Source organism: Botryllus schlosseri, chromosome 3, assembly GCF_051294905.1.
Source record: "Botryllus schlosseri isolate E-star chromosome 3, Bs_hap1, whole genome shotgun sequence".
NCBI classification, from domain to species: Eukaryota; Metazoa; Chordata; class Ascidiacea; order Stolidobranchia; family Styelidae; genus Botryllus; species Botryllus schlosseri.
The window spans coordinates 8025014-8041202 of record NC_137238.1 but is presented as its reverse complement, the minus strand read 5'-3'; the positions used below and the strand labels follow the sequence as shown (position 1 = coordinate 8041202).

General features: G+C 41.1%; 1 protein-coding gene and 1 long non-coding RNA gene across 3 annotated transcripts; one reads left to right on the top strand and one right to left on the bottom strand.

Moving 5' to 3' along the window:
* The first annotated feature begins 780 nt into the window (after positions 1–780).
* On the top strand, positions 781–2367 carry LOC145435711 (uncharacterized). The gene is made up of 7 exons (XM_080313002.1): positions 781–935; positions 990–1130; positions 1193–1341; positions 1409–1629; positions 1688–1791; positions 1846–1941; positions 2051–2367. Exons 1-7 carry the CDS (start codon positions 914–916, stop codon positions 2350–2352), a joined length of 1035 nt encoding a protein of 344 aa, XP_080169128.1. The 5' UTR covers positions 781–913; the 3' UTR covers positions 2353–2367.
* A 5205-nt stretch (positions 2368–7572) lies between these two features.
* Positions 7573–9257, bottom strand: LOC145434880 (uncharacterized). Of its 2 annotated transcripts, XR_013913607.1 has the most exons (4): positions 8533–9257; positions 8267–8348; positions 7943–8053; positions 7573–7696 (listed from the first exon to the last, which is right to left on the bottom strand). It is a non-coding gene; the product is annotated as an uncharacterized LOC145434880 (long non-coding RNA). The 2 variants fall into 2 exon arrangements; XR_013913606.1 differs by lacking the exon at positions 7573–7696 and having other exon boundaries at positions 7828–8053.
* Between the last annotated feature and the right edge of the window lie 6932 nt (positions 9258–16189).

Sequence of the window (16189 nt, the reverse complement as noted above, 5' to 3'; positions counted from 1 at the left end):
ATGTTAATCAGTGCTGCCATATCTGAAATCCATTTTGATGAGGATGACATCATCAGATTTAGCAAATTAACAAAACTAAAAATTGGAGCATTACCTAAAAATCACCTACCGGATAAATGCAACACTATGGAGGTAAGTTTTTGGAAATGATTGATTTACCAATCCTATTACTTGAATTGTTCATCAGAATCAGTACAGCTTATATTCTTGTGCTATTCTATGTAGATCATTCGAGTGCATCCATTTTGCATTCAGCAGTAGAGTTGATGAACAGTTCTTTATTAAGTGTGGTACTAGATCTGCTGTAGCAGGATAGTTGTTCCAGCACTATGTTTTTAGATCAATTTGAATCCATTCTCATCATCAACTTGTTGTATAGTGATGTAAATTTGTCGTCAGTTTTGTCGTAGAGATTTTCAGGATATGTGAAGTAATAGTAATCTCCGAGATGAAGTAATAACAGTAATATGTACACATCCAATTTATTATCAAGAAAGTACAACGCCAGTTGCCTGCTGTAAGGTGTCAGCTACCAGAGAGTATCAGGCACAGAAATGTTGAGGATGTTCTCAAACAAGCTAAAAAACTCAGTAAAGCATGCAGAGGTGGGAAAATAATTCCTCCAATCATCAGTTATTTCTGAATTGTGAATACGGCTTGCACTTAAGATACCTGGAATTTCTTTGAGAGGAAGGAACAATTATTCATTGAAAACTGGAGAGATGAAAATGAAATTGTGCCTACTCTGAGGTAGCCTATATATAACAAGAAGTTCAATTGAATATTTCATTCGCATATAAAAACTATTTCTTTCTTTAGAGTTGTTTTTTCCAGCAATCTTGATTTCATTTCTGCTGCTCTAAATGGTTGGAAATTTCAAGCTAGTTACCTGGGTGATTGCGATATAAAGCACATGACTCTCCAAACTTTCATAGGTAAATTGAATTCAAAATCTAAACGAGTAGCAGAATGACTTAATTTGGACACAGGTACCATGGAAAAAGTAAATTTATGCATTGGGGTCCAAGAAAAAACGAAAAACACAAAAATGCATCAAATTTTGGCATGGTCAAATGACCACTTGAAAACCGAGCAATCGTATGTGAGGTCACCTTATTGTACAGTAATTGGTAAGCTTCTTGGTTTTAGCACTCTGAGGTTTTAGGCTATCAGATCACCATATATTTTTCAGTGTCGGAAGAGGATTCAATGTGTGACTGTTGCTTGAAATACGACACAAAAACCAAATTCAACATTAGATATTCAAAGGAAGAAAAATTGCCGTGTATATCGGAGGAAAATATGGTGACTGTCGATGAACACCTCCACTCAGATATCTTGGTGACTATCTTATCGGCGAACCTGCTAAGCAAATGCATCCGTTTATGTAGGCTATATCATACTTCAGAACTTGTACAAGGCCGAATCAAACTCTATGAATGAATGGCAGCAAATGTTCTTCGAGGAACAATGTGCAAATGCCCAGAAACATCAGAATGCAAGGCGATACCACCCTGATGTTGTCAGATGGGCCATTGAAATGTATGCAAGGTCTCCTTCTGCATATCATATGCTCCGGCGCACAGGTGTTCTAACACCACCATCAGCCGGAGTCCTCAGACAATACAGGTTCGTAACTCGGTTATCCCTCATTGTTACACATTTCTCATGCACTCACTTTGTTCAGAAACTTTGGATCTGGAAACCCTGGGATCTGTGAGGGTGCATTGGAACAGCTGAAAAATAATTCTGATACAATTCATGCGTACCTTACAGTAGATGAAATGAAAGGTAATACGGTAATCTTTAGTTATGACCTATCATTTAATGGACTCCTTGTTACAGTGAGAGATAATTTGGTGTACCGAGATGGGCGCATTATAGGATTTGTAGATTATGGTGATCGATATTCATCAAATGAAATCGCCACACATATTTGCAGTGAGTTTCTTGTCTCTGTTACTACTTATTCGGGTGCAAGTTTGTTAATAGATGTGCTAATACCATAATAACGGGATTCTATTTCTTTTCTGAGAATTTTATTTTTCAGTGTTCTACTTGCGTTCATTCGACCGCAAAATTTCAACTCCACTCTCATGGTGGCCGACAACCAATACCGCTGCTTTTCAACTGACTTCATTGTATTGGGAAGCAGTTATGGTGTGTAATTTGTACAATGTACAAATTCATGCTGTCGTAGCAGATGGTGCTTCAACTAACCGGAAGTTCTTTTCAATGATACATGGATCCATGTCAAATCCAAACTATCTCAACTACACTGCGCCACATCCTACCAATCTTCATGAGCCCATTTTCATTTGTTCCGACACGAGTCATCTGTTGAAGGTATAGTTACAATCAATTTTATCTGTGGTCGTAACTATTGCTCCAATCGTTTTTGTGATTTATTACAGACGGCAAGAAATTCACTTTATTCGTCCAAGTCTGCTGGTACGAAGTATTTATGCAAATCGGGCAAGGATATACTTTGGACTCACATCAGGGAATTGTATAAAAAAAACATGGACCAACCACTGCACACACCCAATAAAATCACCCGTACCCACATTGAATTAGATTCATACAGCAAGGTATGAGAACTGTCATTGGTCCTGGTCCATTGCATATTCTAATTGTATCTTCATTGAAGATGAGAGTATATTTGGCAAAAGAGGTTTTGAGCCACGAAGTCGGAAAATCCCTTGAATATGAAGTGCCAAATTCGGAAGGGACTGCTGAATTTGTTCTTCTTTTTGATAAGTGGTTCAAAATCATGACAGCAACCGACATCAAAAGCACAACTGATGAAAGATTGTCATGGCTACAAGATCACTTCATGAAATATCTGGATGACTGGAGGGTATGACTGTAAATATCATTTGCTTTATAGTTGCTAACACTTTATTAATCCATTTTAAGCGGTAAGTGGAGCAGAAACACAAAGGAGAGGAGAAGCGTCTTATGGCAAGGCCTACGTTGCATGGATTGATGTTTACCACAAAGAACATGGTCAAGCTAGCAATTCGGCTTTTGAATGGTGGCGTGGAATCAGTATCTTTCAGAGTCCTAACACAAGATGTTCTGGAAGCAGCATTTGGATCTTTGGTAACTTCAGTAATTACATTCATTAATATTATTCACTAATGAATTCGTGACTGCCTTTTTAACAGCGGTCTTCGATGAGATACAGCAGGAATCCAGATATTAGCCAAGTCAGTTACTCAGTGAATGCCTTATGTCAGCGTAAGGCTATAAAAAGAGTGAAAGGTGCGAATACAACCTATGCCTATGGTGATCAAAATCCTTGGACAAAAGTCTGCCAGGAACCCATGACCAAGAAAAGATGCAGCAAATGAAGCGAATGTAGTTATTGGTAGTGTTAGTATGGTAGTTTTTTCTCTCTGTGGCAAATGCTGCCTATCCACATTGAGGTTCCCTACCTAAAAAAGGAAACCAATGCGTTGGTCGAAACCTTGACGTGGTGCATTGGCTTACTACTAATGTCGACCGGCAGACGTCTTCCTGTATTCTTGGCAATGACAACGAGTTCCCTTCAAGTTCGATTTTTCACGCTTCCAAGGAGTAAGCTGTCTATTGCGAGTCGAGCTCAAGCAGAACATTAACATTACACAAGGCTCTTGTTCTAGTCATGCTCAAGTTTCTGGGGTTATCGGACAGGCATTATATAGGACCACAAGGCAGTTGCAATATTATTTGTTATATCCATACTCGAGTTTCTGCAGTTAATATAGGACATATTTTCAATCAACGATATTGTGAATTACATATAGATATAGTTCAAGATCTTTCCACTTGTTCACTTTGTAGTATTCTTCAGTCTTTCTTTCCATGAATTCATCTCAAAATAGTCAATGCACACGAACCAGATATTCTATACCTTCTGTCATTATATTCATATACGTAGCAAACTCTACAAAGGATCAAAGCCACAATATCACATCAATCTCATGAGAAATGTAACATAGGCTACACGGTATTATTCACTAGTCATAACGACTCGCCACCGCTACCTAAATGTTGAACTGTCTAACTAAATCCGACGCAACTTCAAGAAATACACGACGAATCGCCTTGAACGCCATTGAAACAAGCACTGAGCGATCCTGTTCAGTGTTGCCAACTCCGGATGGAAGAAAATCGCTAAAACTGGTTTCAAAAATCGCTAGATATCGCTAAATATTGAGAAAAAGGCGCTAAAAAATAGCGACAAATCTGCAGTAATTGCCAAAGGTGTTAAATTGAACCATAATATCAATACATTCTTCTCAGTTATATTTTACTCGTCTGGGACCAAAAGTCACAGCGGGACAAAACGTGCAGTGCATTTCGATAAAGCAGATCGCTTTGCGCAATGATCGCTATACGTGACCGCTGACCAGGTTTGCAGGCATAACCGCTCACTACATAAGCCTGCCTTGCTCGATGCGTCCGTGAATACGTGATGCGATGTAGCGTGGAAATGCGCTTGACTTCACAAAACTGTGTGTGAGTACTTGAACACATGTCACTGGAAACACTTGTACACGACATACAACTTGACCCGACACAACACGACTTGAACCGGGTATGCCAGCCACTATAAGTGGAGACCGAGGACCAACCCGGGCTATGAAATTTAATGAATTTGGTCTCAAACGAAAGCTAGTGTCACATTGATTCCGACAATACGAATTAAATTTTTTTCAAGACAACGGAACGACCTCAAAACAGCCCCCGAAGTCTGAAATTGGCATTGATCCGAGCAATCACTGGACGAAATTGGTCATTGTTATGTTCTTCGCGTTGCGACGGTGCCATTGTTGGAGCAATGCCGGTTCGAGGCGCATGCATTGTCCTGACGCGATTTTATTTTGCATTTCCGAAATCACTGCGACACTAGCTTTCGATCAATGTCAATTATTTTACATTTCAGCGCCCAAGTCGCCAGATGTAGCACTTCCAATTATGTTACTTTTAGATTACTCAGCAAGAATAAACACTGTTTGCCCATGCGTTACCGCTTGGAGTTGCGTATCTATACGTTGGTTAGTAATCTATAATCATAGTGTTCTTAGAACACCATGCAATATTATATATCATCGGAGTCCGCACTCTGGTGGCCGGTGTAGCCAATGCAGTCGTCGGCCAGAACTGATCTTTATTAGTTATTTACGGTAAAAAAGCGCTAAATAATCGCTAAATACTTCTTCAAAAATCGCTGGATTTGTCGCTAGGCGCTAGATCCATATTTTTGGCGCTAAACCAGATGAAAAATCGCTAGATCTAGCGCGAAAATCGCTAAATTGGCAACACTGACTGTTTTGGGTGCAGCCATCTGACCGTGACCATTCTGCCGGCTAACAATGGGAGAACAATCGAGTCGTCACTCCAGTCATACTCTATAGTAACAGTATCAATATTAAAAGCACTTTCTCCACGAGTGCTGCTGCGTTATTCACCTCGGTCGACAAACCCGGATGGTAACTGTTTCTACAGAGCACGCTCTTTGGGTTTATATGGCTCTGAGAAATTCCTCTTGCGTCTGAGGCTGGCGACAACTTTGGAAATCCTGAAAAATAGTAAGTGGTACGATGTTGGGGAACGGGGTAGTCATCTCGATATCCTCAATGACTATAAGATTTTGACTCCACCTTACAGAGAAATTCTTCGTTCAGCCAGCGGGATAGCGAAGTTTTCCGGCCTTGTACATATGTATGCTGCAAGCGCAGCCATAAACGCTCCCATCTTCTCGTACATGCCAAGTGACGGTATTTACGATTTACAGAGCAGAACCTATACAAGAAAAGTGATTGGCAGGAACGTACGAGCATCAAAACACTGCGGTGTCGAAATAATGTGGACATCCCGGATATCATTATCATTTTCGGACCATTTGAAAATCAACCATTTTAATTTATTGCAATGTCGTAACGATGACGTAGTAAATTTGTTGCCAGATGTAAATGATTCGACCGACGAGGAAGAAGAGAAGCACATAAATGAAAGCGAAAATGACGCCAAGAGTTTAATTAATTCAGATAACTTGTTTGTCCAGGAAAAAGAGCAGCAGAAACTACAAGCAAAAGAAATCAATCTAGATGGTCATTGCAAAAAAAAAGCGAAAAGAACAGCACATGATGATCCACATGACGTTGAGTGTTTGTTGCATGATTCAAATAACCAAGAAAATAAGCAGAAGCACATAAAATTAGAAGCACAAGACGAATCAGATCCAGATATTAATTGTAATGAAAAAACGAAAATAGAATACGGCAGTCCACTTCTGCATGGCTCATTTCTTCCACTGCGAAAGGTTTTTGATGAGCTGTCACGGAGCAACAAACCTCTAGAAGCAGTCCCGCGAGGACTAAAACAAGACATATATTTTCTCGTGAGAAATGATGCAAATAGAAAAAGGAAAGATAACAACCTTAAATATGCATTCATCGATGATTGCGGAGCTTGGTGCGAGCATAATAGGTCCACCACATATTACATCAAAGGGATTGACAGCGACTTTTCAAAAATTGTATTCAAACGCGACGGGAAGTTATGTGATCGTATTAGGAGAGGGAAGACTTACATTTGGCCGGAGGTACCTGAATTCAATGATGCAACAAAGTACATCCTATTCGAGATCGGTGTTTACCATTGTAAAAGCAAAGTCAATCGCCCATATCAGAGGAGAATTACTTGGTTAATCGGACATGAATCGGAAATCGCATTGTATGAATACATGGGTGTCTTTCCTGGGCACGCGCCTCATGGAAATGCTGCATCTGCCGGGATATATATGAAGAGCTCACCACAGCTTTTGTCTGAAGTAAAGAGATTGACCAAATTTATTCCACCAAAAAAAGTGTACACAATGCTAATGACAGATCCAGATTTTAAAACCAAACAGCCAATTAATCAACAGCAAATTCGAGACCAGAAAAAAATACAGAAGGCAAAAGAATTTCCAATCCAAGTTGTCAGCGGAACAGGAAATAAGGTATCGGACGACTATCAGCAAGTATTCAGCATGATTAGCAATCACCCCTACGTACAATCTTGTGCTATAGACAAGGACGAACCGTTCTGCGCTACTCTGTTTATACCAGAACAAATTGCGGATGTCAAACGATTCTGTTTTACTGGGGATACTCCGCTCTCAGTCGATAAAACATATAATCTTGGGAAAATATACGCAACAGTAATGGTGTTTAAAAATCTGAGCATAATCAAAAGAGACACTGGCCAATCTCCTATATTCCTGGGCCCAATATTCCTACATACGAAATCGTGCAGGTCATCATTTTCTATATTTGCTAGCCAGTTGCAAAAGGAGTTTCCAGCTGCAGATAATTTAATAATTGGAACCGACGACGAGCGGGCAATGTATAATGGCTTATTGGATGGCTTGCCAGGTGCTTCACATATTCTCTGCTATAGCCCCATGAAAAAAAATGTTGCTGATCATTTGATAAAGATCGGGGCAAATGAAACAATTCGAAGAACAATAATAGAAAATTTATTCCAATTGATGAAATCATCCAGCCTTGCATCTTTGTCGTCAGCGGAAGACGCACTGAGGGAGTACTGCAGGGAAAACTGCCCACAGACACTTCCATACCTCAATTCACTCCTCACCAAGGCTCGCGACAAGGTTTGGGCGTCAAATAGAATATTGGACCGACAATCGAATTCCGAAGGACTGTATACAAATAATAATTGTGAAACTGCGAATTTTATGATCAAGGTACAGACACAATGGCAAAAATGTAAATTAACTAAATTGATTGATCTTCTGCACAAAATGGTCACGACCATGTATTTGGACGTTCAGAGAGCTTTTTTACGATCAAGGCATGTATCGACTGAAGGATCAGTATCTAAAATACGAAACGAATTTATACGAATGGGACAATAAGTCGGAAAAGGAGAAACAAAAGGCAGTTACTAAGTTTCTTGCGGAACCAATATTGGCCGTGAACGCTTTGCACGTTTCATCTGATGGGAAGCTACGCGTCACGGGTCCTAATAAGAATGCCGGATCAAAACCCGGCCGCAGCTGCAGAAAGACGAAGAAAATAGCAATTTTCAATTTATTTTATTTCAAGGTTTATATTTTTTGCATAGAATTGATTTGTTCAGGGGTTACTTTTTCCGTTCATTTAAACAATCATTTTCACATGAAAAAATGAATCTTGCCAAGTTTTGTTCAGATTACGTATCAGCGTGTCCATAGAGGAGAGGTCAGTAAGTGACTTAGTTTTCTTCTCACCGGTCATTCTGGCCTTTTCGGAATCAGGATTTTGTGGCAGCATTCTTTCAAGCATCTCTCGTACTCTTCGACACTTCAATTCCTGTGATTATAATAGCAACAACTGTTAGTTACCGACTGACCGACGTGAAGCAGCAATGTTTTTCAACTTAGTTTCTAATTAGAATTACATAATAGCATTGGCCATGAACATCTCTATCTACACTACACAACAAAGAAGCCACAATTAAGCTTAGGAAATATCAAATCGTAAAAATCTGACTTACCCAATAAGACGCTACTCCTCTGCGCGCTAGAGTCGATCTCGCCCCACGTGTATGGCTTACGACCATACCACGTTGAACACACCCGACCTCGCCCGCTGTCGTTTTATTGGTTCATCACCTGTAAGTTATGAGACATAAGAATTCCACAGGTATTCTTTACTCCCACCTAATGCCATATATTATGTCCCCCGTTATGTTACGCCAACTTGACATAAAATGAATAGTAATTGCCTCATCGTGTAATCAACAAGGCTACTTACATAATGGCATAGTCTTTAGATGCTCCGCAGGCGACCTCAACCAAAGAAAGACTTTTCTTAGATGCTCGCAGCCATGTGCCTCAAACTCGACCAGCCAAGCATAACATATTCAATTCAACACGAGAGAGAGAGAGAGAGTCTTTATTTTCAACCAACCAAAATACATAGCAACGGCAGTGATGGCGGTACAGAAATTATGCTTGCATTGTCATCTAGTCTGATCACACCAGCGTCAAACAGGTACACTTGACGCGTAACAGTCTGACATATTTACTTAACTCAGTGGACGCAAACGAAGCACTATGACATTGCGCCTAGCATGCGAAATAGAGAGATAGCGCAGTGTTAGAAACCGCGGCGTCAACACCAATGGGTGCGGGGTAGAGTCCGTCCGAGGTTGAGGACTACCTGTACGATACTTGATCACTCTACAAACTTGAACACACCCCGAAAACACTCCAGAGTCCAGACCGAGCGAGATAGTGTAATGGTTGTGCGTCCGGCTTCTCGAGCGGTAGGTCGTGGGTTCGATCCCCGGCCGGGTCATACCAAAGACTCGAAAAATGGTATCCGCAGCTATCCTGCTAGGCGCTCAGCAATCACGGATAGCATGGAGGAGAAAAAAAAACGGGGGCGCAGACTAGATGACCTCATGGGGCCGTATCGCAACTCCGTCGCCAAAGCATCTCGACGGTGCAGGCGAGAAAGAATATCATATCTCTCTCTCTCTCTCTCTTGATACCTGAGCACCAGAACAACGTGGAAGAGTGATACATGCGTTGATACCTGCGATACCTGCGTGAACTGCAATTTGACGGTCAGGTTTGAACAGGTGCTGTAGTGATGTGCAATGGTCAGGTTCGAAATCAATTTCTTTAATAAGGACCATTGTATCGATTTACCGTACTGCCATAGCAATTTATAACGGGTTAAATTGCTATCAACTAACAAATACAGAATTACGAGCGATAATGTAACAATAATTTTAATAATGGATGGTGTTGCCGCAAAGAGGGAACCAAATTTCTCTCTACAATAAAAAAAGTTGCTGTTGGATTTAATAGCAGAAAATCCGGTGATTGAAAATAAAAAAATATTCCACCAAAGCGAAGGATAGAGAGTGAGAGAGACTCGCGGAAAAGTTTAATTCCAGCGACCTTGGGACGATTAGGAGCCAAAAATGTTTACGAAAACGTTGGATGAATATGAAGGATAGGGCTTATTACTCCATCACGTAATCAAGTCGAACAATGAACATATATTGTGGGTTTACCTGTATTCATTACATCATAACGAATTTGTGTCACTTCAGTTATCCAATATCCAATATTGTCTTGTGTGTTGCGTTGCATTTTTGTTGGTAATATACACTGTGCTGGAATCCACATACCGACGACTGATTTTGTTGTCTATTGATTACCGACGACTGATTTCGTGTCAATTGTTCAAGGCGAAAGGTATATGTCAATCCTTTGTCAGACTTGGTTTATGGAACACAAGTCAGGTAGGAAACTTGAGAATCACCTAGTTGAATTAGTAGTAAACTGATTTCACGAGTCCAAGCTAGGGGGATTCTGAAACTACCCTAAACTTGAGACATACCAAGGATATTTTTTACAGTGTAGGTTCATAATCGTGCACTGATCCGTGTAAGCGGTGTCGTAAGCAGGCAATATGTTGTTCGTGCTCAAGTAGGCAGCGAATGCATCAACTCAACATGGACAAATAGCGGCCTGGTGTAACTGACATTTTAGTATACAAAAACACGGAATGACACAAACGACCACGATGACCAACATGAGCCTTTAGCTGCGATGCCCTACAAGTTTATAGTTATTGTACCATAATATAACGGGCCTTTACGTGGTGTCTGTTGACATAATGGCTGTATTACATCGGTTCTACAGTATGTGTGATATGGCTTCATACATGCGCGATAGAGTACATTGGTGGACAGTGGCTTTACCACGTGGTAGACGACCGAAAAGAGATCCGGTCCGGCGGAATTGCTCGATATGGGACACTCGTATGTGAAACCGATCGCCCACACTTGTTGTAATACTACATGACGTATAATTACACGATCGTATGACGATTATCCTCTACCGAATTTGTAATTGTACGGGTAGAGAAAATTAGACACGATTGCAATCAGTGCGTTTCCAGTGCAGTCGCAAGTCGTATACGGCGGGCGAAGCAAGGGGGATGCTGGCAGGGGTCGGCATACATGTCGTTCGTAATCAGTCAGCGGCGACTGCCGACGTAGTGGCACACGTTAACCTCGTGTGAGTTAAGCACGTAGCTAGTTGCAATTTCATGTTTTACACACGATAGGCGTACATATACAGGTTGAACCAAGCGAATGACGATCTACCGCCTAAACTGGCTCGTATTGTAGGCGTAAGGCGCGCCGCGTCCAGGACCGTGCAACTCCAGGCTGTGAGCCGGGGCTATCTGGACTTTGAGGAGAAACCATCATTCGGGAAGTGGGAGTTTTACCTGGCAGATAAGATGGGGTTCACCATATCATCTAATTTGGTTTGTAGAAGCTTCCACCAATCGCCGCCGACTGTAGGTGTTAGATATCACCGCGCCTTACAATCTTGGCGTAACCGTCGGCGGGCGAGCACCACAGCTGTGGATGAAGGTGTCCATATGGTACATGACATTTTGAACAATCGAGTAATGTGCGCAACCTTCAAGGGTACCACTTTGAACAGGGTCCAGACGATGACTTGCCTGTTGTGTGCGGTAATCGAGGCTCGTGGTAATAGCGTGTCGTGTGCGCCACACATACTATTCAAAGGAACGCCGGGAGCTGGGAAGACACTGCATGCAATTTGCTGTTCCCACCCCGGATATCTAGTGCCATCCCACACGACTCACCCGGTGTGGGACTGCTGCATATGAATTCGCATTCCAGAATATCAAAAAGCGACGACGCTGACAGGAATTGTTTTGGCAACGCCGGTATGCCGGCGTCACTGAAGCAGATGTTTCATGGCTCATGTTCTGCTAAAACTGATGGTGCTTAACAGTCCAACGGCGCCACCATCGTGGTTATCACCAGTAACGACCCGGACCCGTTCGCTATACTCGTTGCTAATGGTGAACTGAGGGAAGCGTGGGACAGGCGATTTCTGGTTATAGACTTGTTCTTCGCACTAACAAGCGCCCAATACTGAGCGCAACGTGCGAGGGAATTCTCGGCCGGCTCGTCGCCGATATCGTCGACACAGGCCTTCCTGACGGCGGAGAAGAATGCTTCACGCATCAGTTCCGAACGGCACAAGGATATTACAATTGTTTAACAAACACCATGGACGAAGAGATTCTGCGGATGATGAGCGATCGATGGTTGGACGAACCAATACCGTCTATCGTGCCGTCCACCGTTCGTACGTCACCCTCAAACAGGGTGTGGTAATGTTATTATATATTATTATATATCTAACACATTATTGCTCTTCAATGCACTGATGTCAATGGATACCATACGTACTACCGTATATGTCGAATCGACATTGTCGATACACTATCATCAGGGTACATCGTACAGCTATGATAAATGAAGTGTAGGCTGTGGCGGTCACTAGTCATTTTTGTGCGCCCCTTTCGGCACAAGCATATAGGAACAAAACAAAATCAAATTGGCAAGTATGACGTAACAATTCAATGACAAAAACGAACGCTGGGCAAAATCAGCTGTACTGGTGGTCATTAAAAATGTGAAGAAATCAAATTATATACTTACTACGCAACAGATTACACAGGCAAACAGCGTTCCTTTTTAATATTGAATTGTGATGTCGTACTTTGCCAATTTGGTTTTCGTTCAACTCTGTTACTGTGCCGGTAACTCTTTATAAGGAGCCACAATAAGTCTTCGAGTTGATAAATTATTTATTGCAATGGATATAGTTTTGGAAGCTATACTCAAGTTCAGTACCACCAGCCATATATTCAAGTATTATGATTCAACGAAAGACTGTGTCATTTTCCTTGCAGTAGATCAATTTACAAAAGATGTCCTAATATGATTCCACGAAAAACTGTCATTTTACTTGTAGTGGTTTAACGGTTCAACTTTTTTTAAATTTCTGTTAACTGCTCTATTGTGATAAAGAAATGTGTCATTTAATTTAAAGGCAGTGGATCAATTTTCTTTTGCAATTTACAAAAACTGTCCTATTATGATTTCACGAGAAACTGTGTCATTTTACTCGCAGTAGTTCTATTTTCTTTTGCAATTTCCGTTAACTGTGCTCTTATGATAAAGAAATGTGCCAATTAAAGGCAGTGGATCGATTGTTTTGTAATTTACGAAAACTGTCCTAATATGATTTCACGAAAAACGGTGTCATTTAACTTGCAGTGGTTCAATTTTATTTTTCAATTTCCATTAACTGTTTTATCATAGCAATTTATAACGTAGCTGGCACGGAGACTGGGGTTAGAGAGCCGTCTATGTTTGACCGACAGCGCTCCTAGTGACACGGTATCATACACTCGTAACAAGCAGCCTCTCCAGCTGTATTATTACATCTCCGTTGGCTCTGGCATAGGTTAAGACGTAGGTAGGTTCCCCTCGAAGGCCTGTAGTTCTGGAAGTTAAGAGTTTATTGTACGTTATTATGGATGCATCTATCTTAGGATATTTCTCAGTAACTCGCTCAGAACTACGGGGGTTAATGTTGTGTAGCCCAATAGATCCAGATCGCAAGAGAAGCAGAGGTGGTCGATACTGCTGCCTTCCATTTGCAGCAGCTCTAGTACACGCAACAACAGGTTGGTTGTACATGATTCCGACCATAACAGGAATGCGGACAAAAGATTGGGATGAAAAGTTCCACAGGCATGTGTTGTGGTTTATTGAACCATTCAGTAAAGATTAGTAATGTCAGTGGGAACTAGAAAGGTACGGTATTTATGTTGTGCTAGGATGTTTTTGTATTATGCAATAACAAAGTTAGTTTGTTATATTTCATTTACAGATAATCTTCAAATTCCGGTACGACGTGGGTTTCAAGAAGAAAGTGCTAGACGGATGACTTACATATGTTCCAGACATTTCAATAAGTCTGACATCCAATAAACTAGTTCTCAAAGTTTTAATAAATTTGGATCCATCCCGACATTAAATTTACCACTAAAATCTCACATATCACGGATCACATCTGCGTACGACAAAGTCAGTTTATCTTTGCGATCGCTGTATAATGGTTTTGGTAAATGTAATATTGTGTACAGAGAAACACTTGGTATACTCTGTGACGAGCTTCGAGACCATATCGAAAAGGGTGTCCGGACAATACCGAGAAAACCATTACCGAGAATGCCATTACCGAGAATGGACACCACCGAGAATGGACATTACCGAGAATGGACACCACAGAGAATGGACATTACCGAGAATGGACATCACCGAGAATGGACATTACCGAGAATGCAATATATGCAATGCAGGCATGTTATGCATATGCAGTGATGCACAGGTCGTGGGAGTGCATCAGGGCGTTGCCACATTGGGTATCGATGCTCAGGTATGCATTTCTCGGCGACGTCAGTCCCAGTAAGCTATATTCTTGACATTGGCCATTCACGGTAATGTCCATTCTCGGTGGTGTCCATTCTCGGTAATGACCATTCTCGATAATGTCCGTTCTCGGTAATGTCCATTCTCGGTAATGGCATTCTCGGTAACGTCTATTCTCGGTAATGGTTTTCTCGGTATTGGTATAGAACCATCGAAAAGCAGCCAGCAAATTATACGAACTCAATTTCTCCTGATTGCCGAGTAGCTGCGTCGCTCTTTGGGGGCTAGCCAATGGAGCCAATCGTTTATAGATCCAGGTAAACTTCAGATGTATTTTGAGAAAGCAACTGTCACAAGTTGATTTTAATGGAATTAATTGCTGGAGCCAAGTAATATTTTCTATATTCGTCATGGCGGAATGTCAGTATATGAAGCCAGTTTTTGGATAGCATACCACTACAAAAAAGTCAGACAAATTTTGTCTTGAATCAGGAAAAAATATGTTAGAAAAAGAAGTGTGAAAGATAAATTGATCTTACCAACAAGGCTACTTTTTGTCTCAAAAGTAAGACCCAAATTGATGGAAAATATTAGGCCTAGCAGCAATGTTCCCTCTCACCAACTCACTGCGCAGACCCTTGGACAAACAGTGCGTAACGGCTAAAAATAAGGTCATCACTTGGGATTTTTTGTGCGCAACTTAGATTTTCTGTGCGCAGATACCGTGTCAGCACGTGCGCAGCTTGGAGGGAACATTGCCTAGCTGTGCTGTAGGGGCATCCTTTTCAGCAGGCTAAATACGTCTTTAAAATGAGACTCACAGCAACATTTGTACCAAACATGTATTTCCTGCACTAAGTTTTGTCAGAATGACTTCATGATTGGGAAACTGGTGACGCAGCCTATCCATTTCAGCCTTGTCCTTTTCTCTGAAACACAACTAATTTTAAATATGTAATATAAATTTCCTTTCTGCAGCCCAATTTACAATTGATATTTCAGAAACTTTGCAAAGCACACATGAAGGTTAAAAGATTTTGGTCGACTTAAGGCGCCGTGGTCGGCTTTGCTCAGAAACTGCATTTCGCTAGGGCCAAAATGATACCGAAGATGGCAATGGCACATTCGATAGTGCAATGAAGACAAGACCTGGTGGTGATCATTGATCAAGTATCGCAGGCCCAGACGTCGGAAATGACCTATATAACTTTATAAACAATGCTCTTGCTTAACCAGATTTGTTTGTGCTCAGTTTCATTTTATTCATGAAAGAAACTTATTATTCAAAAAAGTGTAACTTAATGCACAGTTCCACTTTCTTCATCAGTATCCTCCACCAAGACCTGCAAAAAGATCAGATTTAAGTTACACTTGCCTAACGTTGCATAGCAAAGGAATGACTTGGTAGTAACTGTACTAAGACAAAGGAAGGCGAAAACCAAATTATGGCTTGGATGATGTGTGATGGTGTTTACCAGTCCATTCGTACAATTTCGATTTTGGTTAGTAATTCGGAGCTAAAGGCATTCTCTGCTGTGTTGCTAGTTGCCACTAGCAAAGCAGATGTTACTATATCCAAGTTTCAGTAGGTGTATATATGACGGTGACTAACCTACGCAGAAACTCACGCTTGCCTGTAACAAATTTGACGAGGGTTGAGATCAGCTACCAAATTAGTGTTGAAGTACAGAAGTTTTAGTGTTGAAGTACAGAAGTTTTCAGGTATCTCACCCAATTGGTAACTGCATCATTTGGAGATTCAATCAGATTTATTAATATTTAAATCGTATGAAAACACCGCAAAACGGCGATACAATGAAAAGATAGGAAGATGTCGAAATAAATTGGAGTAGTTTTAAGG

What these genes read in the sequence shown, in the direction of transcription:
- LOC145435711 (XM_080313002.1), top strand. Translation starts at nt 914, where the DNA reads ATGACTCTCCAAACTTTCATAG. An exon ending in TACAGTAGATGAAATGAAAG is followed by an intron (nt 1,792 to 1,845) that starts GTAATACGGTAA and finishes TCCTTGTTACAG; the next exon opens with TGAGAGATAATTTGGTGTAC. An exon ending in AATCGCCACACATATTTGCA is followed by an intron (nt 1,942 to 2,050) that starts GTGAGTTTCTTG and finishes TTTATTTTTCAG; the next exon opens with TGTTCTACTTGCGTTCATTC.